Here is a 23283-nt window from a genome sequence, read left to right on the forward strand (position 1 = left end):
TGGCAATGATGCTATGGTTCTATTCTGGAGCCTGCAGGCTAAGCAAACCCTTCGAAAACATACGTGCCGTGGCAGCAAAGCCATCATCCGCTTCCTCCACTTCTCGCAAGAATCTACGTGACCCAAATTCATGTCAGTGTGGAGAAGTTGCATCGCGTCAGCCGACTCGATCGATTACACTCACAAGTCGTGACGATCTGCTGCCATCTGGTTCACCCTGCGGATTTCGCGGACCGTCGCATGCGCCCTTGCGCAGGATGGGCACTCGGCCTCATTCTCAATGATGCAGCGTTGGTGGTAGCTATGCTTGCACATGAAGTGTACGCTCGGCAGGTCGAGGGGCCCGCCGCACGCAGCGCATGTCGTGACTTGGAACACGCGAGGTTGATCCTCGTTGGTCAGAGCCGCCACCTCGGCTTGCTTCTTTGCCGTCTCTGCGCGGTATGACTCGATGAGTCGCAAATCCTGAAGAGCGAATACAGCGTCAATATCGTAACCTATATGTGAAAGCTCTGGGATGTACGCACGGAGTCAATTTCTTCGCGCTCGCTAACAATGGCTCGGATGAGGTAGTCTCGTACGAGACCGACGCTGGCTGCAGGTGTACGCGAGAGGGTCTGCACAACTTCCAAGGGACTCATGAGCTTTTCATCTTCGATGTATCGCAAAATGTGCATGACATCGTTGGCATGATCGGCGAGGAAAGCGTCTGAGGACACGATATGTCGCAGGACAGCAGGGTACAGCTCCGGCTTTTCGGACCCGAAGGTGTTCAATGCGTCCATCAGCTTTGCATGCGCGTCTTCCTCCCCCACATTGAGCTCCCTTCGTGAGATCCAGAAATGGATGATGTCTTCATGAAGGCCCAGTCGCTCGAAAAGGTAGACCTCGCCATCGGCAAAGTCGTGCGTTGCGCATAGCAGCAAAGCGCGTGTGACGTCGTATGGAAGATTGGCATGCTGTTCCAAAAGGCGCAGCGCCTTTTTCCGCCGTGTCGTGTCTGTCACACCATCTTCGTCTGCTTCTGACGGTCTGAGGTACAGCTCTAGGAGGGTGTTCCAAATAGCTCGTTGGGCCTTTGTCTCTTCGCTTTCATAGCCAAGGGTTTCTTCCAGGTCGGCGCCGGCGAGTAAGTCTCTCTGCGATGCACTGCGTCGCAACGGCGGAGCAGCTCCCATGTCGACTTGTTGGCCGAAACGAAGTAGAGCAACAGATTCGAGGAAGAGCATGAATTCGGCGGGATTTCGCGCAAAATGAGCAAAGAATGACTGAGGGGGAGGAGGGTCGTAAGTTAGTGGCGCTGACTGTGGCGCGACACTGACGCCCGCTTTGGCTCTGTCATTGGTCGCGGTTGCTGAGCGGCTGCTGCGCAGGTAGTTGGCGACGTGCAGGTACGACGAGAGGTACTGCGCTGCGGACGATGCTGTCCCGGGCTGAGCAGCGGGCTTATCGCTCGGCAAGGCGTTCGGAATGAAGCCCTTTCGAAAGTGCCCAGAGCAAAGCTCAATGAGAAGTGTGGTGGTTGCCTCTGGCAGATTTACCAACAGAATTCTCCCATACTCTTTCAGCATGCGCTCAGCCTGCGAGATATGGCCAATCGCGTCAATTGCAACCAAGGGGCGCACCAAGTCAGCAAGGGCGAACTTACTGTTTCCGGCGAGGATTCACGAATATAGAGCAGTGCATCGTCAAAGTTCTGCGTGTCCTCCACCTGAATGCGCATGTACTCGTCGTGAACCTCATAACGCTTCGCCAAGTATGATGCATGCGAAAAGAAGCCACCTTGCCTGCACACTCTGATCGCAGTGTCCAGGTCAAAAGGCAGCTGCTCCCGTTCGGCGTTCAAATCATCCTCCTCTTCCTCGCCTTCGTCGCTGTCTGCTTCTGCGTCGGCATTCACAGCGTCTCTGGCCCCTGACCCGCTCTTCGAGTGTTTCCTGCGCTTGTCGTCCTCACCACTCGCGAGCGTTGAAGGCCGGCGGATAAAAGTATCCAGCGCAGCAACATCCTTGAGCTTCGTATAGCAATTCAGCAGCAGGGTCGTGTGGTCCGAATTAGCGAGGCCGCAAGTGTGGAGCTCCTGCAGATATTCCGTAAGATTCGTGATGCGTTGCGCGTCCAGAAACTGTGAGAGAACGCGGAACGGAGAGTGATCGTAGGTCAACGTGAGATCCTATCATGGCACGTGCGACAAGCCGGTGCGAGAAGATCACTCACCTTGCGAATGACATAGCTCGGCTGGGTCCAGCCGATTGTTTTGACGAACTGGTTGACAGCAGCATCAAAGTCACCTTTGGAGTAGAGGTGCTCAGCGTAATTGCGATGGATGCTAGCCAAGATCGGGTCGATCGCTCTTGCCCTTTCGACAGCCGCCGCTTCGCCTCCAGCAACGGTGGTGTAGCCGACACCGCCAGCGTGCAACAAGGCGACCTGGTAGCTCCTTGCGAGCCCAATGGCGAGGAGAAAGAGGTTCTTGCGGTAGAGGATCTCGATCTTGGAGCGCAGCGGCTTCTCGTTCAAGCGCGTGAGAACGCCATCGTCGCTCAGGACACAGATGCGCGCGCAGGACGCCGAGGGCTCGGCGGATGACTCGATCCACACGTGCCGGACGCCACCTGCGAACATGCCCGAGTACGCGATCAACTTGTTGTCGAGGTCGAAGATGGTCACTCTTGCCACGTCCTTTCCCTGTAAGCCTGCCAAACTGGGATTGCCTTCGACCGCCGAAGCGGGAACGGGCGGCGATATGAGAATGAGGTGATGGCTGGCGGCAGCCGCTCCGCCGCCGCTGCCATCAGCTGATGCCAGCGCATTGTCATCAGCAACGAGCTTGACCTGCGCTTTTGCACCCTCGAGTGCAAGACACGCCTCCCGCCCCTCGCTCCCGGCCAGATAGATCGCTTCGTCCCGCGCGAGAACGATCTTACCTGCCAAGCCTGCCGCTTCCGCACCTGCGGCCCCGGATCCGGCACCGGACGCGACCCCGCCGGTAAGCGGTACCGACAGCGTGCTCCCGCCAGCGATGCTTGGGCCGGGAGCAGGAGCGACAGCCAGAGTGGAGGGCACGACGGCAGCACAGCCCAGGGCGCAGCCGACGTCATCAACGACGCTCGGCGTGGAACCGGCGCCGGTGCCAATGACGACGTAGCGCAGGAGCCGCGTCGGCGTGACGATGAAGAGGTAGACCGAGGACGACACGGGAGGCGAGGATGACGATGCCTGGTTGGGAGACCCGCGCAATTGGTACGGAGATGCCTTGGAACGCGCTGATGACCTTGCGCCTGGTCCTGACCCCTGCCCACCTGCTGCCTTTGCGGGTAAGGCGGCCTTACGCTCCGACGACCTCACGCCGGGTCTTCGAGCTCCAGGCCCGGCGCCATTAGCTGCAGATGCCGATGCCAATGTCACGCCCGCTCCTCCTCTGGCATTAACGCCTCTTGCACCTGGCCTGTGGGCCGCAGTACCGGCTACAGGATATTCAGCATGGCTGCTCATTGCCAAACCGGTCAGGGGTTCCAGCGGCGCGGCCTTCTCGCGCGTCGGCTGCTGCAGGATGACCTTGAATTTCGGCAGTGCCACAACGTTCGCGGGAACTTGTATGCCTGTGCTTTGAGCCGGATGCTGCGCCAGCGGCCCTGATGAAGACGCAAGCGGCTCGGGAGACGCGCTCTTCAGCGCATCGTCCACATCCCGCATCAGCAGGACTGTGCCGTCTGCGAGCCCGATGCTGAGGAAGCTGAGGCTCGGCGTATGCGCGACGCAAGCGACGGGAGTCGGCCGCGCTCCGTGCTGCACCTTGGCTTCTGCGAGCAGGCGCGGGGTCCATGCGCGTGAAGTCGATGCGTCGTGCTGCGTCGGATGTGCTCGCATAAGCTGGTTGGGACGATCGGACGCGCTGCTGCCAGCCTCTAGGATGTTCCATATTCGCAGGATTGGGAAGCGCGCACCTTCCTCTTCGCCTACCGTGATCAGACGCCCTACCGAATCCGTGGAGATGTGTGTAATTCTGCCGCCCGACACGAGCCCTGGCGCCTGGCCCGCGATTCGGTAGCCGTCGGCGTCGACCTCCACGTCGTCAGCGTGCGGATCCGCGCCAAAAGCATAGAATGAGGCGAGAGTGACGTAGCGCGCAGGATCCAGGATGCTCAACTTGCCGGTCGTGAAGCCGATTAGGACGCTGCCGCCGGCCAATGGACCTGTCGCTGATGCCTGCTCGTGCGCCTCGACCAAGCTGCCATTGGCCTTTCCCGCACCCTTGCCGTTGGCTATTCCCCGACCAACAGGACCGTCTCGCGCTGCCCTTTGCCTATCTCCAACGCATGCAGCTGCACCAACAGCAGCAGCATCTATGGGCGGACGAAAGCGACAGGCGCAGACTGCAGCAATATCCTTGATGCTGCTGCCAGCTTGCCCGACGATGGCGAGCGGAGCGGAACCAAAGTCGCCCACGTCTCGCACCGTCTTGGTGTCGTAGAAGTCGAAGCGGCGCCACGCCGAAGACGAGAACGAGGACGAAGCGGCAGCTGCGCCGGCAGTGTCTTGGGAGCGAGCTGCGACCATCTCTTTGCTCCGGTTGCAGACCGAGAGAGAACTGGGAGGGGTGGAGGCTGGTTGGCTGCGGTCGCTGCGCCCGCGCTCTGACTCACTCCACGTCCATTCGCACTACCAGACGCTCCCTTGCACCTTCTCGACAGCGGGTAGACAGCGTTGCTGATGCTAGGCCACCGCTCATTCATCCGAGGAACCTCGTTCTACGCCTGCAGGGGCGATGGTTTCTCATAGGTTAGCTGCAGCCGATCAGGAGGCTGCGTGAGCGCACTTTGAGTGCAGGCAGCCTGATGAGGGTCCGGTATTGGAATTCCGGGGGTTTCTCGGGAAACTGGGAATTTCTTTTTGGTGCCTTCTGGGATCCCATGGCCTGCACACAGCTTGGGTCCGCCATAATGAACTCATTCCGCCAATATACTGCTTTCCATACATACAAATAAATATAAATACATACATTCCGATCGCTGCTAAAGAGGCGCGGCGTTGGTATGTCGTGATGCTGCCCCTAGAATAGGGTTGTTCTCTGGTTTTCGGCCGAGAGAGCCCAGTCAAATTGGACATCTGCCCAATGACGCACGTTCGTCGTCAATTGGTTTCTGCACAACTGTGCTTGCATAGTATCGTGGTTGTTGCCATACAACTAACAGCGCATGTTCAGCTTATCTTCTCTCCCAAACGGCCTTCCCCTTCATGAATCTTTGCCTCGCCCCCTCTAGGCCATGCAGCATCCAGCTCACGCTCGCCACCATCGACTCGCGCCCGTTGCAATTGACTCGAGTCTCTCGTTTGCAGTCTCATTCCGTCTCTTCGCACGCGCAGCACCCACCGCCAACCACCCGCCATGGCGAGCCGGCCACCGCCCGTGTTCGACAGGCGCCTTAAGCACCTCATCCGCGTCCAGATCCTCTCCCCGCTCTCCTTCCTTGTCTCCCTCGGCGCGCTCGCAATAGGCATGTTCATCGCCCGCCCATGCATCTCTGACATCAGCGCAAGGCACTGGACCTACATCGCCCCGCGCGACAGCCTGCTCCTCATTTACTGGGCCGCCATATACTTTGCCCAGATCGGGTTCGCTCTGTATATCACCCTCTCCACCAGCAGCGTACGTGCACAGGTGAGCCAGCCTTCTTTCCAGATGCGCTGGGCCGCCGTCCCGCAAACCGCTGACCGCTGATCCTGATATTTTGCCGCATGGGCACAGACACTCATCTCCGCCGGCGTCGGCCTCCGTCTCGCATTTGCCAACCTCATGCTTGCCATCTGGGTCCCACTGTGGCTACTAAACACGCACGCGACGAGCATCGCCTCCACGGTCTTGCTGGGACTCGCAGCTCTCGGCCTCCTGTCGAGCGTGCTGTACATCCAGGTTCGGCGTAGCGACCCAGTCATCCGGCCGACGATCAAGCACCGCCCCTTCGAGTGGATATGCGTCCACCTCCCCCTCAAGCTCTTCCTCGTCGTGCTCTTCCACGTCGACGTATGGCAGCAGCTCTTTATGGCCGTCGGCTTCGACTACGGCGAGGGCAAGCGCGCGCTCAACAAGAGCGTCTGGCCCACGTTCGCCGTCGTCACCAGCACCAGCGCGCTTGCCAGTATGTGGATTTTCGCCACGACAGACTTTGCGTGGTTCGCAGCGGCGGTCTACTTGTACATCTCAATCCTTTTCAACAGCGGTCCTGCGCCATCGAAGAGCGACAGTATCCCTGATGGCGTGCTTCCCCCTCCAACCGGCTCTAACAACGGGCCCGACACGAGTTCTCCGCCGTCCCCGCCACCGCCGTCCAAAGCGTTGGACCGTCCGCCGGAGATCTTTGCAGCGCTCGTCCTGGCCATCGCGCTGCTCACCACCTCGTACGTCACCAGCATCGCCTGGACGAGGCTCGGTGGGCGCCGCGAGGGCCAAATCGCACTGCCGAGTGAAGAGCAGGAAGCCGCCGCCGCTGCGACTGCCGCTGCTGGCGATGCAGACGGGAACACTGCGCGCAGGAGCAAGTCCGTCGCGCTGCGAAGCAGCCACACCGAGGCGGAGGCTGCGCAGGACGACGAGGACGAGCGCCGCCGTCTACTCGTTGCACAAGAGTCGACCCCTGCGCAGCTCGAACAAAGCGACATAGTCAATGAGGACGTCAATGTCACGCGCAGGCTCGGTAGCGCCAGTGGCAGCTGACCGCTTGATCGATTGGTACACACACATTGAATCTTCGTTCAGTTCCTCCCGCGCACAATACGAGAACGCATATTTAGTCTCGACGTTTCTCGAATGCACTCCTCCGTGTACTTGTACCTGTGCAGAAAGCTCTGGCATGTATGTTCCCAGACACTTTGTATGAATTGCAAAGATCACCCGCGCTGCTGAAGACAGAGTGCTCCATGCGCACCGATTACGCTGTGTAAACTTCAAATGAAGAGGAAGCGAATGATCACATCGGCACAATTATGCTTTGCCCGTCTCGTCCCTGATCTCGGTGCTGCTAAAGCTGAGGATGCCCGCTTCGTCCAGGAGGCCGACAAGTCTCTCCGCCTCGTCGACTTTCATCTTACCGAGCGCCTTGTTGACCTGATCTAGTTCTTTCGTCTTGAGCGCCTCGCGGAATTCGTCGGGGAAGGAGCAGAACAAGTCCCAGCGGCGCTGCAGGTGATCGCGCACCGCATCGATTGAAACGCCCTCAAGCCCTTCGCCTTCAAGCGTGATGTGCTCCGGCGGTGGGCCGTCCGGCACTTCAAATGTGATCGTCGTGCTTGGGTCTTCCGCCACGAGCTGGATCTGCTCCTCGCCCGCTGCACCATCGGAGCTGGATTCCCGCTGGGCCAGCTCAGCGCAGCGCGTTGCGATGCGCACGTAGGTCGAAAGAACGTCGTTCAGGAAGACAAGCGCTGCCTTGCCGTCTGCTGCAACCATCCTGATGGAAGGGTACATCAAGGGACCAAGGGTTGGATCAGCAGATGCCACGCTCCTTCGGGGCAGGCGGATGGTACTCACTTCTTGAAAAACAGACTTACACCGTCCTTGCCTAGCTTCTGACAGTACTGCACGAGCAGCGCCTTCTCCACGCACTTTCTCGCCTTATCCTTCTGCTCCTTTTGCTCCGCCTGGAAAGCCTCGACGAGCAGCGCGTCCGTCGTCGACCCATCGCCTCCATCTGTTCCGGGACGCAGCAACTCCCGGTGCTCGCCCAGGAACACATACGCCTTCTCAAACGCCGTCGTGTTCAGATGCCGCGATGGGATAAAGGTACCCGGGAGGCTCTGCGCAGTATAAGGGATGGACGGGGGGATCGCAGAGGGTAAGGAGGCGAATTGAAGCATCGCACTCGTCGCTGCTGGGATCTCGTCATCGTCGTCCTCGCTGCTCTCTCCGCTATTGACTTCTGCGTCCGCCTTAGTGGACGGACTGTTGATCGTCTCGATCGTCTTTATTCCCGATTGTGTGGAATTTTTGGCCTTCTTCTTGGAGCCGGAGGGGGCCGATTGTGGCGGCTCTAGCTCGGCTTTTGCGACATACCCTGCACTCCACCCTTCTCGAATCGAATCGCTCGTGATTTTCTTTTTGTCCTCCTCTTCCATCTGTGCGATCTGCTCCTTGACCTGCTTTGTCCTCTCTTCCAGCTTTCCCAAGTGTCCCTTTAGCGAGGATACTAACGCCTCGTCCAGCTCTGCAGATTGCTTGCCTTTGACACCATCCTCTTCGTTGATCTGCAGCAGTAGAGAAATGATCATGTCGTCTGGCGTCGGACCGTCCGGACCATCCTTGTTTCCCCTCTCTGCACGGCCAGCCGTCAGCTGTGCAGTACGGCGCGAGAAGAATGCATGCCCTTCGGAACTTGTGGAGGCGACAATCTGGATGAGTACAGGAAGAGGGTACGCAGTATGAGAAGAACAGTTTCCATCAACAAGGCTGCCGTGCACATACTTCATTCAGCATCGGAACCAGTTTCTCGTTGATTGAAAGCTCAAGCTTGAGACTTTCGAGCTCATGCTTACGCAAGTCGCGCTTCTCATGAATGTCGCGCTGCTTCCAGCGGATGAAGGAGCGCTTGTCCACATTCGGGTGGACCTCGACGTCGGAATCGTCGCTGAGCTCAAGGTTGTCCCATTTCGAGTAATTAAGCGGCATTTTGACTCAAATGTGACTCGCTCACTGGGATTCACTAACCATTTATCTTGCTAGATGACCCCCTTGTCGGGAGGTGTCGGAAAGTTAGATGAGGCACAGGTCACCTTTAAGCATGCAAGGTTGACTGATGGAACATGCTCAGTTGATGGTTAGCGAACACGAGCGAAAGTTGTCGTGGTGCATGGGCCACGTGTGACAAATTGCTTATATAATGGCTTCGTTGTTGGTTTGTGCTCTCTCCCTTTTGCACCTTGCTGAGCGCGGAGTGCCGCATGAAGAACGAGATCAACACGTTTCGCTCAACAACCGTTCACCGTCCAGTACTCCAGATTCTCTACATTCCTTCCGTGGTCCAAGCCTCCGGAGACAAGGTCGATGATGTACAAGGACTCCTTGACGGCTTGTGGATCAGGACGCCCCACGGATTGTTCATCAATTGTGGGTTCTCAGCAGCGCATGACCGTGTCGAAAGGCACCGGTGTCCGCCGCCGAGAGAGGACCAAGCGCTGTTGAAGCACGTGAATCTGTCTATGTTGCTTGTCCGTTGATTTCCACAAGCCAGCGTCCCTCATTTGCTGTTTTCGATTACGAATAAGAATCAAGAGCCAGCTGGGCTGGGCTTCATCTCCACAATGTCGTCAAAGACGGACGGGGCGCATCCCATTCGAACAAGCTGGTTGCATTCGACACGCTCCCTCATGGTCATTTCCTTCCTCTTTCACCTTCTCTACACTTACTCCGTATGCGACATATACTTTACCTCCCCTGTTGTGCACCCGATTCGTCGTTTCACCTTGAATGACACTTACATCATAGCACCCTCATCACTCGCCGAATATGAAAAAGCCGGCGGGGTATTGGAGTTGGCTATGGTGCCTGTCCTCAGCTTCAAGCATCCGTCAGCTCCAATGCCGTTGCAAGATGGGCGACCTCTCATTTTCGAAAAGGGAGAAGAAGTCGAGGCAGAACTTCAGGAAGGGCTAGAAGCTTTGAATTATGGTCAAGGAAAGAAAAATGAAAGCTCACTTTGGCACGATCACGATTCATCGTCTCAAACTACACTCTCCGAGCTTGGCGCAGAAGGCAAACAGGAGCAGAAAGCATTAGAAATGGAAGAAGTTCAAATGGGCGGATTCATGGGCCTAGAGCGATATAGGCAGTGGAAGTCCCCTGCCGACCGGCTAGTCCTCATCGTCGGCGACGGACTTAGAGCCGACACTTTGTTCAAGAAACACCCATGGCACATGTTGCCTGCTTGGGCGCAACAAGACCTTTTGCGACAGTCCAACAACGGAGAGGCGGGAGACTTCAACCTTCAGTACAACAGTGCCCTTTCACCGTTCAAGAACGATACTGCGATCGCTTTTGGAGATGCGAACAGCGAAACGCTCAAAACTTTACAAGGAACATTACATCCCGCTGCTCCGTTCCTGCACCATGTTGCAATCAATCGAGGTCCATTTGGCGTGTCGCACACGCGCGTACCAACTGAGTCGCGGCCGGGGCACGTTGCTCTGATCGCCGGAATGTACGAGGACGTCAGCGCCGTCACCAAAGGCTGGAAGCTCAATCCGGTTCAATTTGATTCAGTCTTCAATCAGAGTACGCAGACGTGGGCGTTCGGTAGCCCGGATATTTTGCCAATGTTTGCCAAAGGTGTGGCAAAGGAGAGGGTATGGATGGAAACTTACAGCGAGGATGAGGAGGACTTTACTAAGGGTGAGGGACTTGCACTCCTGAATCGTTCTGATTTCTAAGAGCGGTGTAACTGCCTTGCGTGCGTGCAGATGCGACAAACCTGGACCTCTGGGTGCTTGGTCACCTAGAAGAGCTCTTCTCCCACGCCCAAGCTGACAAACAATTGAAGGAGCGCCTGCACCAACCTGGCACAATTTTCTTCCTTCATCTTCTCGGTCTTGACACAACAGGACACACCTACCGTCCACATTCGACAGAGTACGTCGGCAACACAATCGTCGTCGATGCCATTGCCGCGCGGGTTGAAGCGCTCTTCGATGAATTCTATGACCACGACAATAGGACGGCGTACGTCTTCACCGCCGACCATGGCATGAGCACCAAAGGCAACCACGGCGATGGAGACCCGGACAACACGCGCACGCCACTCATCGCGTGGGGATCTGGCGTGGCACGCCCAACGAAGCTCGATGCAGCCGACAAACAGAGACAGATGAGGAAGGCTGATGCGGAGCAAGATGCGTACTACAGCCACTGGGTGGTGGGTGACGTCAAACGCAACGACGTAGATCAAGCGGATGTAGCGTCTTTGATTGTGAGCTTGTTGCGAAATGGTACTGGTGATGCGTCACTTCTGTTGACTATCCCTCCTCTCCGATCCATCTTGCTATTGTCAGGCATCGCTCATAGGTGCCCCATTTCCCGGCAACTTGGAAGGCCACCTTCCATTGCCTTACCTGAACGTCAGCGATGAGCACATCGTCCGAGCTTTGTTGGCGAACACGCTACAGGTACTCGAAGTGTACCGCACAAAGCATGGCGAGTTTGCGGGTCATTACTCCTTTCGAGTTTCTTATCCTCTGATGGTTCCAATGTTGCTATTCCCATGCATCCACAGAGGCACGCTCAAAGCGCATGATCAATTACATCCCATTTGAATCGTTGGACAAGGACGAAGAGGATGACCTGCCCGGCGAACAACTTGTTCACGAAGCCAAATATCTTGTCGCCATCGGTGATTTACATGAAGCGGTCGAGCGTATCGATGAGCTCTTCCGACTCGCTTTAGAAGGCAACAGATACTTGCAGACGTATGACTGGCTGCTTCTCTGCACCATCATCACCCTCGGCTACTTGGGCTCGATTCTCTACGGCATTTCCTTCCTTCTGCAGCGATACTTTCTCTCCCCCGAGCATCCCACCCTTGCTTTGTACAGACCTCAAGGCTCTGGTTCTGACCCGAGCGTCCTCAGCCTTGGGAAGCTTATCTGCGTACCAATATTTGGGGCACTATGTGCGAAATTTACTGCAGAAGGCTCGCCACTCACTTACTACGTGTACGCAGTCTTTCCAGCGTTATTCTGGACACGAGTTATCGATGAACGCGCGGTTTTTGTTGCCGCTTGGCGCGCAAGTCGAAATCCGACTACTAGCACCCAAGCTGTTCCGGGTCCAGCTGAGAACAAGGAAGGTGGAGCGACAGTGGGCGGACTGCTAGCCTACATCATTTGCTCTCTCGCCCTTTTGGAGCTCATCGTCGTCGGATACCTCAACAGGGTGGCATGGACCATTGGGTTTCTCGTACTTGGAACCGTGTGGCCAATAGTCGGCATCACTAAGCCCATGCGCCAGGAACACCCCAAAACCATCCTCGCCTGGATGGCTGTCTGCTTTCTTAATGGTATGTTCACCGTTAACAGTCTTGACAAAGAAGAAAGCATACAAGTTCTGTGAGTAAGCTATAATGGTTTGATCTTTCGGTAGTACAACTTATGGAGGACGTGGTCACTTCTTTGCGCAAGCATTATTACCGGCATGGCATTCTTGATGGGCGGCATGTATGTCTTGAGCAACGCAAATGCGTTGCTTGGATGCGGCACAAGCGCTGAAGGGTTGCAACGGACCGTACGCACGATTCAAATTGAGCTTGGAGTGCTATGTGCCGCAACGATCGTAACAACCGTCTCTGCGTACAGCCTCCAATCGAAGCGTGGCCTGCCTTTAGCCAGCCAAGTCGGCGGCTGGCTGGTCCTTGGTGAGACCTGACCTACCCTTTTTGCACATCGTATTCCCTTCCCATACTGACCGAACCTTCCTCTTTGATCCTTGTCAGCTTTCTGCCTAACTTTCCCTTTCGCTTATGGGCTCCGTGTGGACAAAAAATCCGGCAACCACCAGCCGCCAGTGCAGCGTATTGCGATTACGATATTTGCTTTTGCGCCCCTTTTCATTCTGCTATCGATACGAGACGAAGCCCTCTTCTTTGGCTCCTTCGCCCTTCTCCTCGCAGCTTGGACGAGAATAGAAGGCCTCCTGTATGCTGAGAGAGCCGGTACAAGTGGCGGTAGCAGGGGACCGCGGCTGCTTGCAAAGGAAGATGTGCGAATCGCCCTCTTCTTTTTGTTCTTCTTGCACGTCGCATTCTTTGGCACAGGTGAGTTTCGTTGTGATGCAAAGAATGTTAAGCAGGTTTTTGACCATCTTTCTTCCCCGGACAGGGAATATCGCTTCGATATCCTCGTTCTACCTGTCGCCCGTTTACCGCTTGGTACCTGTCTTCAGCCCCTTTTTGATGGCGGCACTTCTCATCCTCAAGATCATGGTCCCCTTCTTGATTCTGTGCTCCGCCTTCCAAGTACTCTGCGTGTCGCCACAGGCCAACAAAGCACAGAAGAGCAAGGCAGTTGAAGCAAAAGCGCAGGACACAACTGGTGATTTTGTACAGATCGCAGGGTTAGGGCTCGCCGATGCGTCACCCTTGGTTCTGTCTGCTTGCATCGCTACAGACGTCCTCGCGCTGAATTTCCTCTATGCGGTCCGGGACACTGGTAGTTGGTTGGAGATCGGGCAGACAATTACACACTTCGCCATGGCGAACCTGCTACAAGTCTTCATGCTCGGCCTCACCGCCTTGAGTGCCGCATTCATCGGAAGTTTGGAGCAAGTCTGACACATTAAAATCTGATTCTGGGAGTCATCCTGCAGATCGTAATGCATATTTGGCGTGCTATTTTGCTATACTTCAATGATGTGAAATGCGAGCGAGTATCAGGCAGTGCTGCTTCCGGATGGCCCCTCGCCGGCGGGACTTTGCAGCTGTGGAGTTGCGGACGGCAGATGGGCTGTAGAGGGTAAGACTTGGGCCCGCTGGAGCTGAGTGTGGTAGAATGCGTTGTTCATGCTGTTTGGGAACAATCCGGGTACTTGCGGGACAACAGGCGCCTGAGACAGTACAGTCGAAGTGGATTGAAGACCGGCCATTTCGGGGTGCCATGAGCTCGAAGCGGTGTGAGTTTGGTGCCCCTGCGTAAGCTGAGCCATTTGCGCCATTGGATTCGGCCCATATAGCGGATATGAGATGGAGTAGTTGCCAGCCGTTGATTCGCCGTTCATCGTGTTTGTTGTGCGATGTGCCATCGTTGTGGGCGGAACGAGACCGGCGGGAGCAACGCCCAGTTGTGGCGGCAATGCACCAGGTGTAAATTGTGCAGCGTTTGCTGCAAGAACAGGGATGTTTGAGCTGGATTCCATCCGGCCCGATGTTGATGTTGATGTTAATGCTGATGGCTGCGGGGTGGTTGCACTGCCAGGCGACTGCAGAGCAGTGTGACTGGGTGAGCCGCTTTGTCCTCCATGCGACACAATTTTGATCCGTTTGTGAACGTGGGCTTGTTCGTGGCCAGCGATCCCTGATGCCACAGAGTCCTTACGCTTCGAAGCTGCACGCTCTGCCTCAGGGAAGATGATGCGCGACCACGGTACTCTGGTGGGACCGCAGTGCTCGCTGACGATGACTTCGCCATCGCTGCCCTCCTTGTCGACGATCTCGATCAAAGCGGCCTGCCAGACTCCTCCACTCTTGGAACGATACTTAACAAGCGTACCCGGGAGCAGTGCGAGCACTCGCTGTCTGTTATCTTCGAGCTTTTTGGCGGCCCGGCGTTCAGCGACCACTTTCTTCCAGACCGGGTTGTGAGTCGGGCAGAGGAAGACGTGGGTGTAGTTCTCCTCGTCAGGCTCCGCTCCATCCTCCTTCAGCTCAGACGTGTTGGCATCCTGCGAATTGGCGCCAGGCGTTGGCGCGGCGGATGGCTCAGCCTGCAGCATCGTCGTTAGTACACCGGCCGAGGTGGAGACTGAGGTCGATCCTTGCGCAGATGCAGTTGCTGCTATAATCCCCTGGGCCGGCACAGAAGGTAGAGCTGCTATGGACGATGGCACAGGCGCAGACCTTTGTTCCAATGCAGAAGGTGGTGCTGCAACGGATGCTGCTGCCGAAAGCGCTACATAAGCCAAGTCCTGCGCTGCCGCTTGCTCAGGCGCGGAGGAATGAGCAGGGGCGCCAGCAACCATGACCGCCTGAGCACTAGCCGGTGTCTTCAGCTTCGCGGAAGGCTTAGACTTCTTCGCCTTCTTGGCATTGCCATTCATGACCTTCGCCTCGTTGGCAGGCAGGCTCTGATACAGCCAGGTTGGCATCTCCTTGTCTTCGCTGGCGGTACTTTCGTCTGGGAAAGCGCAGCTGATGTGCGCCGACGCGGTGCACTTGCCGTATGTGCATTGCGCACAGCAACCGTATTGTACTCTGCAGATCGAGCATTTCTTCCAAACAAACCAACTGTCAATAAGACCCATTCACACACCTCTCCGCATTCATACTCACAAGCTTCCAGCGATCTCTCGGAATATTCTCAAAGCCAAGAACCACATCAGGACCGTCGGCAGGAATGTATGTCTCCTGAATAAGAGGAACGCAAGAACGATGTGCCATCTTGGCTGTTGAGCCAGGAGGCAGCTCGACGTCAGGCGCAGGCGCGACTGGAACCAGGTCCGAAGTGTTTCTCGAGAGACAGAAGACGCAAGGGCACTCCTCTTGCGCCTTCCTCCGCTCCTCCGCGAGCATCCTCTCCTTGTCGTCGGCAGCCTTCTTGTATCGTAGCACTTGCGCCTCCTGCCGCTTGAGCCTGTTTTGTACCGAGAGCCTGACTTGGAACTCTTGGTACGCCGCATTGGCCTTCCGCAGCTCCATTGCACGTTGGGCCAGCTCATCCATGTCACCGTCCGTGCGTGCCTCGTTCATGATGGCCTCTCGTTCGTCACGGATCCGGGCGCCCTCGCGTTGCCAACGCAGCTTCTCCTTATGCGTGATGGTAGGAGGGCCAGCGGCGGCCTCCTCGCCATAAGCAGCACCAGCTGCAGCAGCAGCAGCAGCAGCGGCAGCGGCCTCGGCCGCCTGTTTTACATCCTCTGCTTCTGCTTCTGCCTCAGCCAACGCTTCATCGGCTTTGGCCCGGGCGATCTCCTCCTGGCGCTGGCGCTCGGCGTTCTCCTCAGCCTCGACCATCTCGTTGCTCTCCTCGATCAGTGCATCGACGTTGACACGTACGCTGTAGTCAACGCAGTGACAGTAGTTGGCCTTGCGGCCGATGTCGAGCCACGGCTCAAGGGCAAAGTTGACTGACTCGGCGCAGTTGAAGCCGAGGTTGTAACCGCTGTGGTAGCCGAACGGATACGTGATGACGAACTCCTGCGCATGGTGAACGAGACGCAGCGGCTCGATGCCGCGCTCGCGCAGGTACGTCGGGCTAGCGAGGTACGATTTGTGGCGCATGAACTGCGAGCAGCGGCCGCTATCCTGTGGGAAGGCGGCCTTCATGACGTTTTCGAAGCGCTGGCGGTCGAACTGCCTGATCGCGTACCACTGCTTGGGTGCGCCAAAGTGGATGTAGTTGATCGAATAGAGATCCATGTCCTCCACGTGCCACGCAAACGTCGCACGCCACATGCCGAGATAGAGGTAGGGCGTTGTGACGCCTGGCAGGCGGCCCTTGAGCCGCAAGCGGGTGAGGATGTTGTCGAGCGAGCCGACATTCCAGCTCTTTGTGCGAGGCGTGAAGAGTGTGCCCTCTTGATCCGCGCCGTACATTGGGGCTGCTCCGCCGTTGAGGCCGCGCCAGTACTCGCCCTCGATCTGACGGCAGATTTCCGGCGTCCAGTCTTTTGCAATTGGCACCACCAAGCCAGCCGTCCCGTCTACATGTTCGCCTTCATTATCATCCTCCTTCATGGCATCCTCTGCAGGAGTCTCAGAGGGAACAGCCTCGCGAAGCCAGCAGCCCTTGTAATCAAAGGCGGCCCAGACATCGGCGGGAGTCTTGTCCGCCTCGGTGAGCTTCTTCGGGTGCCACTCAGGCCGCTTCCGGCGGGTCTTCACGATCTCCTCGCCGCGCAGGTCGCGGTTGCGCAGCTGGCGCAGCACTAGGCTTTGCTCCCCACGCATGGACTGCGACCGCACCATGCGCTGAGTGCTCAGTTCGAGCGGTCTCATGACCGACGGCTGCAGCTTGCCTGACATACTCGGCGAGCGCTTCCTAAACACCAGCCGAGGCACAGCCTTCTTCCCGTCCGCTGCTGTTGATGTTGCTGCCGGTGCGGCTTCCACTTCCGCATTTGAGCTGGCTGTATGCGCCTCTCCTTCAGGCTCCGCCTTGCCCTCCTCTGAAAGCGTACCCTGTCCGGCACTAGGCTCCGCATCGGCCAATGCGCACTCTACGGCCAGCACAGGCGCGGACGAGCAATCCGAAGCGGCAGATGGAGCGCCCGCTTTTGCTTGAGCTGCAGCGCCTTCCGGGTGCGGCACGCACTCCAGGGCTGGCATGCTGAGATCGATATCGGCGTGTGCCGTCGTCGTCGATGCCGCGCCGCCACCTACAGCTACAGAGATGTCGCCATGACTCGGGCCTTGGCCCTGACTTTCGACTGCAACCGCAGCTGCTGCTACAGCTGCAGCTGCCGCTTCGCGCTTCCGCTTCTTCCTCTTGGCCGCCTCGTTGGCCGCATGCTGCGCCGCGGCCCTGCTCGGCTGGCCGTCGACGATCTTGCCGCTCCGCGTCCTGGCGCCCATGATATCGTCGTGGAAGAGACTGCTCTTGCCCTTTGCGCCATTCGCTGCTACCCCTGATACGGCGGCAGCGGCTGTGCCACCTGCATTCCCGCTCGCATCACCTCCGCAGCCTCCGCTGCTGCTGCTGCTGCTGTAAGTAGCTCCGTGGATGAGCTTGGCTTGCATGTGCTTCATCTCTGGGCCGCGGCGGTGAACCTTGGCCGCCTCGTCGGCCCACATCTTGACGTTCCACACCTTGGCGGGCTTGACGACGTTCGTCTGACGCCACACGCCGCTGCCGGCCATTGTGAAGTTCTGCTCAATCGCCGAGCGGATGCGCACCGCCTCCAACGACGCCACAGCCACAGCCGCGTCGGAGGCGGCGACGATGTCCGACTGACGGATGGACGGCAGCGCCTCGACCCACTCCTTGGGCGGGATGACCTTGACGATGCCGGATCGCATGCCCCACGCGTCGATAGCGGACATATACGCGTAGAAATCGACAAACTGCTCCATTGTCGGCACGAACACGGGGATGCCGTCCTCGTCCCAATCGTCCAGCGCGACGGCTGGCCGGTCCGGGTAGAAGTACGCGGGCCGCACATCGCGGAGACACTCGCGGCTGCGCGCCTCGGGCGAAAGCGCGAGGTAGTCGGGCACTGCAAGCGGCGGCGTCGCTTCCTTCTTCTTGAATAAGAGCGGCTTCTTGGACTTCTTGCTCCGCCTGCCGGCCTCGCCGACTTGCTCGCTGTCGAGCACCTCGGCAGCAGCTGGCGCGCCGCTGTTGCGCTTGTGTCTCTTTGCGCTTCTGTGAGCGAGAGCGGGATTAGCCTGCCCTACCTCTGATGCCATCTGAAGGTTAATGAATGCCCCTCTTTCTTCCGCTTCAAGCTCTTCGCGCAGCTTGCGCCTATACGCAAGGTATTCTGCGCGCTCCTTTCGCTTAAGCTCCTTCTTGGCTTCTAGCGCGGCTTTCTTTTCCCCGCGCCTGCGCTGGCGGTCCAGCTCGGCTGCCCTTTTGGCCTCTTCCCGCTGATGACGCTGCCGTTCGGTGAGAGGCGGCTCAGATGGCGGTGCCGCCGCCGTCGCCAGTGCCACAGAAGTTGGATCGCTCGCAGCTTCGGCCTCTTTCGCCTTCGTCCTCGCAGGCTTCGCAGAAGGCGTCGGGGCCGCTTGGGTGCGAGCCCTGAATCGCTGCTCTCGGGGACTGAGGGGAGGCCGTCGTGTCTGCCTCTGCTGTGGAATTCTCATTTTTGCTGGTGTCTGGCGCAGAGGCGAAGACCGAGAGGAAGGCTGCTGCTCCTCAGCAAGTGATTCGGCCTTCATGTGGCTAGACACCCGACGCTTGGGGGCGATGCTGGCGATAGAGGCTGCCGCTCTGCGTGCTGCGCCGCGCTGCTTCATTTCTGGGTCGAGAGAAGTGTCGATGGCATCCACATGGCTCTCGTTGTTGCCTGGCGTCGAAGGTCCTGGCGATGTCTCTTCTGATAGCTCCTCGTCATTGTCATCGTCGTCGTCGCCTTGCATCATGTCTTCGTCGTCGCTCAGCTCGCTCAGATCGCTGTCGCTAACGCTACCTCTAGTTAGGCTTGCGCTATCGCTGTCACTGTTGTTGCTGCTGCTGCTGCTGCCGCCTCGTTCAGTCTCGCTCTCATCGGCGCTGTCATTGCTGCTGTCGGTGAGTTCTGATAAGCACTCATCGCCCGAGAGGCTGGAGAGCTCACTGTCGTCTACTGCATCGCTTTCTGCCACTGCCGATTGAGCAGCTCGCATGGCGACGCAGGTCGAGGTGCGGTGTGACATTGTGAGCAAATGCTTCGATGCCACGCGAGTTCAAAGGCTACCAGTTGAGCCAGTCTAGCCTGGATGGTGTTTGAGGGTGCTGGTGAAGTCAGCCTACCTGCCCTGCCAGAAGTCGTCGCGGCGCTGAGCAAGCCATCCGGTATGCAGATGCTGACCGTGAAGGATCACGCGACGCACCTCGGTTCCTGTATGGCATCAAGCCTGCTGGAAGCAGCCTTCGGTGGCCACTCCCCTGTTTGTATGAGATGTTGCTGGCAGCTGTTTCCGAGTCTACACTGAACAGTGTCCAGGGCGGGCAGTCGCGTCTTCCTGTGGCAACCAGACAAGGCAGAAAGGTAGGAGGCAACTCGAGTGTGGTTGGGCAAGTTGGCAGGCCGACGGTAAAGCCCCAGATCACACAAAGCCGGCAGCCCCAGCTTGGTCGCTTTTTTCCGTCACTGCTGCACGCAGCACGATATACCCTATCCATGCATGGACGGACGATGTACATGTGCATGTGTATGCGTCGCTGCCGATCCGCACCATCAAAAGCACCTCTGCGTGGTTGCCAGCTCAGTTGCAAGCTGCTCTGCTTGTCGGGACGCGAGCACAGAGAGACACAAAAGGGTCGAGGCGTGCGGCGGGGCGCTCAAGGCTATGCGGAATAGACACGAAGATGCCTGTGTGGATTTACATATATGGAGGGAAAGCAACCCTATTCAATCCTATCCTTCAGGCCACTGGCCTACGCGCACTCAGCCTCCCAAACCAAAACCCCCAGCCCCACGACTCGCATTCCCGTCAATCCCCCGTATCGACGTCCGCACCCCAAGTCTGTGCTTATTGATTGCCATGCCACATTGCCATCCCGCCCGCCACTCAGTACCGCGCCCATCCCCCAACAGCCCCACCGCCACCGTGCTCACCACATATCCAAACGAGCTGAGCGCGCGGATAGCGGCGAGACGGCCGTCAGCCAGCAAGGCACGCCAGGCGCCCGCCGAAGCCTGATGAGAGCTTATAGCAACATACAGGAAGCTACGGTACGACAAGATACCATGACCTCCTCCTCTTCCTCGTCTGGCGGCCCGGAGTCAGGCATGCTGCAGCGCGTCGCGGCCATCAGGCAGCAGCTGACGAACGTGACGCGCACGACGGTCGCGTCGTCGCCCATGCCCATCTCGCAGTCCCTCGTCAAGAAGCGCTCCGAATGGAAACACATTCCGAGCTACAGGGACCTCAAAGCCGAGGGCGGCCACCCCGGCTGCGCCTGGGACGTCTGGGGTCGCGGCTATGATCAGCTGGGAACCGTTAACCTGCTCACTGACGCCGTCGTCGCGCGCAGCGCCCGGGAGGAGATCAAGGTACCTCTAACCTGCAAACAAACGCACGGACGAACGAACGAACGAAGAAGCAAACACTGACATACTTCCCATCCCCCTCTGTATTTCGCAGACCGGGCACAGCTTTGCGCTGAATCTACCCTTGCACCTGCCTGTCGAGCCATTTTTTATGCGCCAGGGCCTGCAGCATACGTTCATCCCGTCCACAGCGCCGCGCTGGAAGGAGCACCGGCAGGCGGTCGCCGAGCGGCACCGGCAGCGCGGGCGCAATCCCGTCAACGCCATCTCTGCGGAAGACACGACGTCCGACGACGCGCAGCACGCACCGTGCACCGACGAGGTCCTCACAGCTAACACGCAGTGCAGCACCCACTGGGACGGCCTGCGGCACGTGGGCCACACGAGCCTCAACGTCTTCTACGGCGGCGTCCCGCGCGCCGAGATCCACGACGCAGCCAAGGCGCACAACGCACACGCGCACACCAGCGGCGTGCCACCGCAGCGGCTTCACAACCCCAACCTCGAGTCGCCCTCGTCCCCCGCGCTGAAGCTCGGCATGCAGAACTGGGCCACGCACGGCATCTCCGGCCGCGGCGTCCTGCTCGACGTCTGGGGCTACCTCAGCCGCAAGGACCTGGACCGCCAGCGCCGTGGGCATCATAAGGTTGGCTACCGTTTCGGGCCGTACGACCCGTGCTCGACGCACACCATCACGCTCGATGACCTCAAGGAGACGGCCGCCGCGCAGGGCGTGCGCTTCCGGCAGGGCGACATCCTCCTCATCCGCATGGGCTTCACTACGCGCTACTACAACAGCAAGCCCAGTGAGCGCACCAAGTGGAGCATCTCCAACGCCGCCCTGCACGGCAGCGGCCACAAGTTTGCCGGCATCGAGTCATTGCACCGCATGGCCGCCTGGCTCTGGGACCAACACTTCGCCGCCATCGCGTCCGACTCGCCGACGCTCGAAAGCTGGCCGCCACGCCAAGGCTTCACGAGTCTGCACGAGCAGCTGCTCGGGTTCTTCGGCATGCCCATCGGCGAGATGTTCGACCTCGAGGCGCTCACCGAACACTGCGTCAAGAATAAAAGGTGGACGTTCCACTTTGTCTCATGGCCTAGCAACCTCTATGGCGGCGTCGCCAGTCCCGCTAACGCCGCCGCATACTTTTGAGACCAACGGTTTCTCTTGCATTCTCATAATGTAACATGTAACATTCCTCAAGCATGACTTCGTCCGTTGTAACGCGCGGCAAAGGCAAGTGCTGCATATTCATCATAGATGCGACGCTTCTTCACAGCTTCACCTGCCGCGGTGCGCGCCGGAGATGCCATTGTTCACGTCCTACGCCTTCAAAGACTCCCAGAAGCTCATCACCTCCAAGCACACGCATGACTTGGATGAAATATGCCTCTCTGACACACTCACTTAAGTGGCCTATCAGGCGAGGCAGCAAATAGGAATATGTCACTTCTGGTGTTAGACCAACGGGAACGCGACCTTCGCTCTGAATGCATGAATGACGTGAGCCATGCTGATGCGGGCATCCCCTGACAGGTCTGCACTCACGTTTCGGCTACGCAACGAATGTCAGCCGGCTGGACCGTCATCACTCCCATGCACACCGTGCTACCCTGCACCGCAGTGATGACGAGCCTGCGGCAATTGCGGATGGCAAGGGCCGCATGTTAGCCTCCATCGCGGTGCAGGTGGAACTGGCCGCCGGCATCGGCGCCCAATCCAGCTTGGAGGTCTGCGCTTGCGCAGAACGCCTTTCCGCCGCTTGTCAGTACGAAAGCCTTGATGTGCTCATCGGCGTCAGCAAGCTCAAATACAAAGACGACGTCGTGCATCATCGCATCATTGAACGCGTTCATGTTCTTGAGCCTGTACAGACAGACAGTGAGCACGGCACCATCGAGCGTGCTCTGTATGTCGCACCATTTCGATAAGCTGCTGCGCAGCACACGAGCAGTTATCGAACCACACCAGAGGTTAAGAAACGGGGCCAGCGAGCGTACATCATCCAGTTCACTTGTAGTCGACAGCCGCAAGGTCGACATGTTCGATGCGGGGGAAACGGGTTCGCCGGCCATCCTGCTTGAATTCGCATCTGTGCGCATCGACCTATTCCAGATCTCAAGCTGAAGGGTGAGTCGGCAAGGACGACTATATTCGCTCGTGCACATGAGGCTCAATAGGCCCCAAGCATCCCACGACCACGGCCAGGTTCTGGCTTGCTGCTCTCCATGTCTGTAGGTGTGGGTGAGGTCGACTGGCCTAGGTGCTTTTTAGGGTCGAGTTGTACGTGTCGCGCGGTGCTATGCCAGATGAGTGCCGCCTGCTCAGCGCGATATCCGAATCTGAGTCTCATCAACCCTTTCTCGGAGTGGCACCCCGATTCTATTCTAACAACACTACACCGCTCGGCTTGAGGAAGGTTGAGGGAACTACGTCGTTCAAAGGTGACAGCCCGAATGAGGCAAGGTGTGGCATGTGGCATGTGACATGCGTCAGATAGCTGTTGCTTCATTTTTCAGCCCTGATACTGCAGTGCCCTTGACCAGAGCCAGTACCTACCCGGGCGATGCTCAGAAGAAGCTGCAAGCATCGCTTGGGTAGCTACCACTCCGGGAACTAAGACCTGATTTGTCACAGAGATGGGCGGCCTGACAGACTTTGTAATCGACAATGTGATGCGAGACATCGCCATTCTCCTGTAGACCGTGTGTATAGCTGACGGTTGAGCCAGCTCGCATAGCCTTACTCCTTGCTTTCCCATGCATCTGCTTCCTTTGCACTGCATATACTCAGTCGATAAAGCGCCGCTGCAAAAGCATATGAACCTCACTGAGACTTCCATGCTCGACTCGGCAGAAGCGCTATCATCGCAGCTGTCCGGCGCATCGCT

At 58.0% G+C, this 23283-nt stretch overlaps 7 protein-coding genes across 7 annotated transcripts; 3 read left to right on the top strand and 4 right to left on the bottom strand.

Moving 5' to 3' along the window:
* Window positions 1-5: 5 nt before the first annotated feature.
* K437DRAFT_258993 (uncharacterized protein) lies at window positions 6-4758 on the bottom strand. Its single transcript, XM_013385647.1, has 5 exons — window positions 2218-4758; window positions 1649-2125; window positions 528-1580; window positions 185-465; window positions 6-113 (listed from the first exon to the last, which is right to left on the bottom strand). The coding sequence occupies exons 1-5, from the start codon at window positions 4558-4560 to the stop codon at window positions 20-22; spliced, it is 4248 nt and encodes a 1415-aa protein (XP_013241101.1). The 5' UTR covers window positions 4561-4758; the 3' UTR covers window positions 6-19.
* Window positions 4759-5063: 305 nt separating this feature from the next.
* K437DRAFT_275969 (uncharacterized protein) lies at window positions 5064-6914 on the top strand. The gene is made up of 2 exons (XM_013385648.1): window positions 5064-5662; window positions 5750-6914. Exons 1-2 carry the CDS (start codon window positions 5390-5392, stop codon window positions 6713-6715), a joined length of 1239 nt encoding a protein of 412 aa, XP_013241102.1. The 5' UTR covers window positions 5064-5389; the 3' UTR covers window positions 6716-6914.
* On the bottom strand, window positions 6825-8787 carry K437DRAFT_258995 (uncharacterized protein). Its single transcript, XM_013385649.1, has 3 exons — window positions 8459-8787; window positions 7529-8385; window positions 6825-7448 (listed from the first exon to the last, which is right to left on the bottom strand). Exons 1-3 carry the CDS (start codon window positions 8660-8662, stop codon window positions 6983-6985), a joined length of 1527 nt encoding a protein of 508 aa, XP_013241103.1. The 5' UTR covers window positions 8663-8787; the 3' UTR covers window positions 6825-6982.
* A 182-nt stretch (window positions 8788-8969) lies between these two features.
* On the top strand, window positions 8970-13369 carry K437DRAFT_258997 (PigN-domain-containing protein). The gene is made up of 7 exons (XM_013385650.1): window positions 8970-10381; window positions 10450-10955; window positions 11038-11179; window positions 11259-12090; window positions 12163-12395; window positions 12474-12794; window positions 12859-13369. Exons 1-7 carry the CDS (start codon window positions 9295-9297, stop codon window positions 13308-13310), a joined length of 3573 nt encoding a protein of 1190 aa, XP_013241104.1. The 5' UTR covers window positions 8970-9294; the 3' UTR covers window positions 13311-13369.
* Window positions 13370-15701: 2332 nt separating this feature from the next.
* On the bottom strand, window positions 15702-17792 carry K437DRAFT_208076 (JmjC-domain-containing protein; the record flags this gene model as incomplete). The annotated part of the gene is made up of 3 exons (XM_013385651.1): window positions 15702-16435; window positions 17235-17317; window positions 17497-17792. Coding segments are annotated over 3 exons (1113 nt in total), but the record flags the coding sequence as incomplete, so codon positions are not given.
* Window positions 17793-20268: 2476 nt separating this feature from the next.
* On the top strand, window positions 20269-21622 carry K437DRAFT_259000 (uncharacterized protein). Its single transcript, XM_013385652.1, has one exon. The coding sequence runs from the start codon at window positions 20541-20543 to the stop codon at window positions 21543-21545; it is 1005 nt and encodes a 334-aa protein (XP_013241106.1). The 5' UTR covers window positions 20269-20540; the 3' UTR covers window positions 21546-21622.
* A 352-nt stretch (window positions 21623-21974) lies between these two features.
* On the bottom strand, window positions 21975-22694 carry K437DRAFT_259002 (uncharacterized protein). Its single transcript, XM_013385653.1, has one exon. It carries the CDS (start codon window positions 22466-22468, stop codon window positions 22061-22063), a length of 408 nt encoding a protein of 135 aa, XP_013241107.1. The 5' UTR covers window positions 22469-22694; the 3' UTR covers window positions 21975-22060.
* Between the last annotated feature and the right edge of the window lie 589 nt (window positions 22695-23283).

This window comes from Tilletiaria anomala (assembly GCF_000711695.1).
Source record: "Tilletiaria anomala UBC 951 chromosome Unknown K437scaffold_102, whole genome shotgun sequence".
Classification (NCBI taxonomy): domain Eukaryota; kingdom Fungi; phylum Basidiomycota; class Exobasidiomycetes; order Georgefischeriales; family Tilletiariaceae; genus Tilletiaria; species Tilletiaria anomala.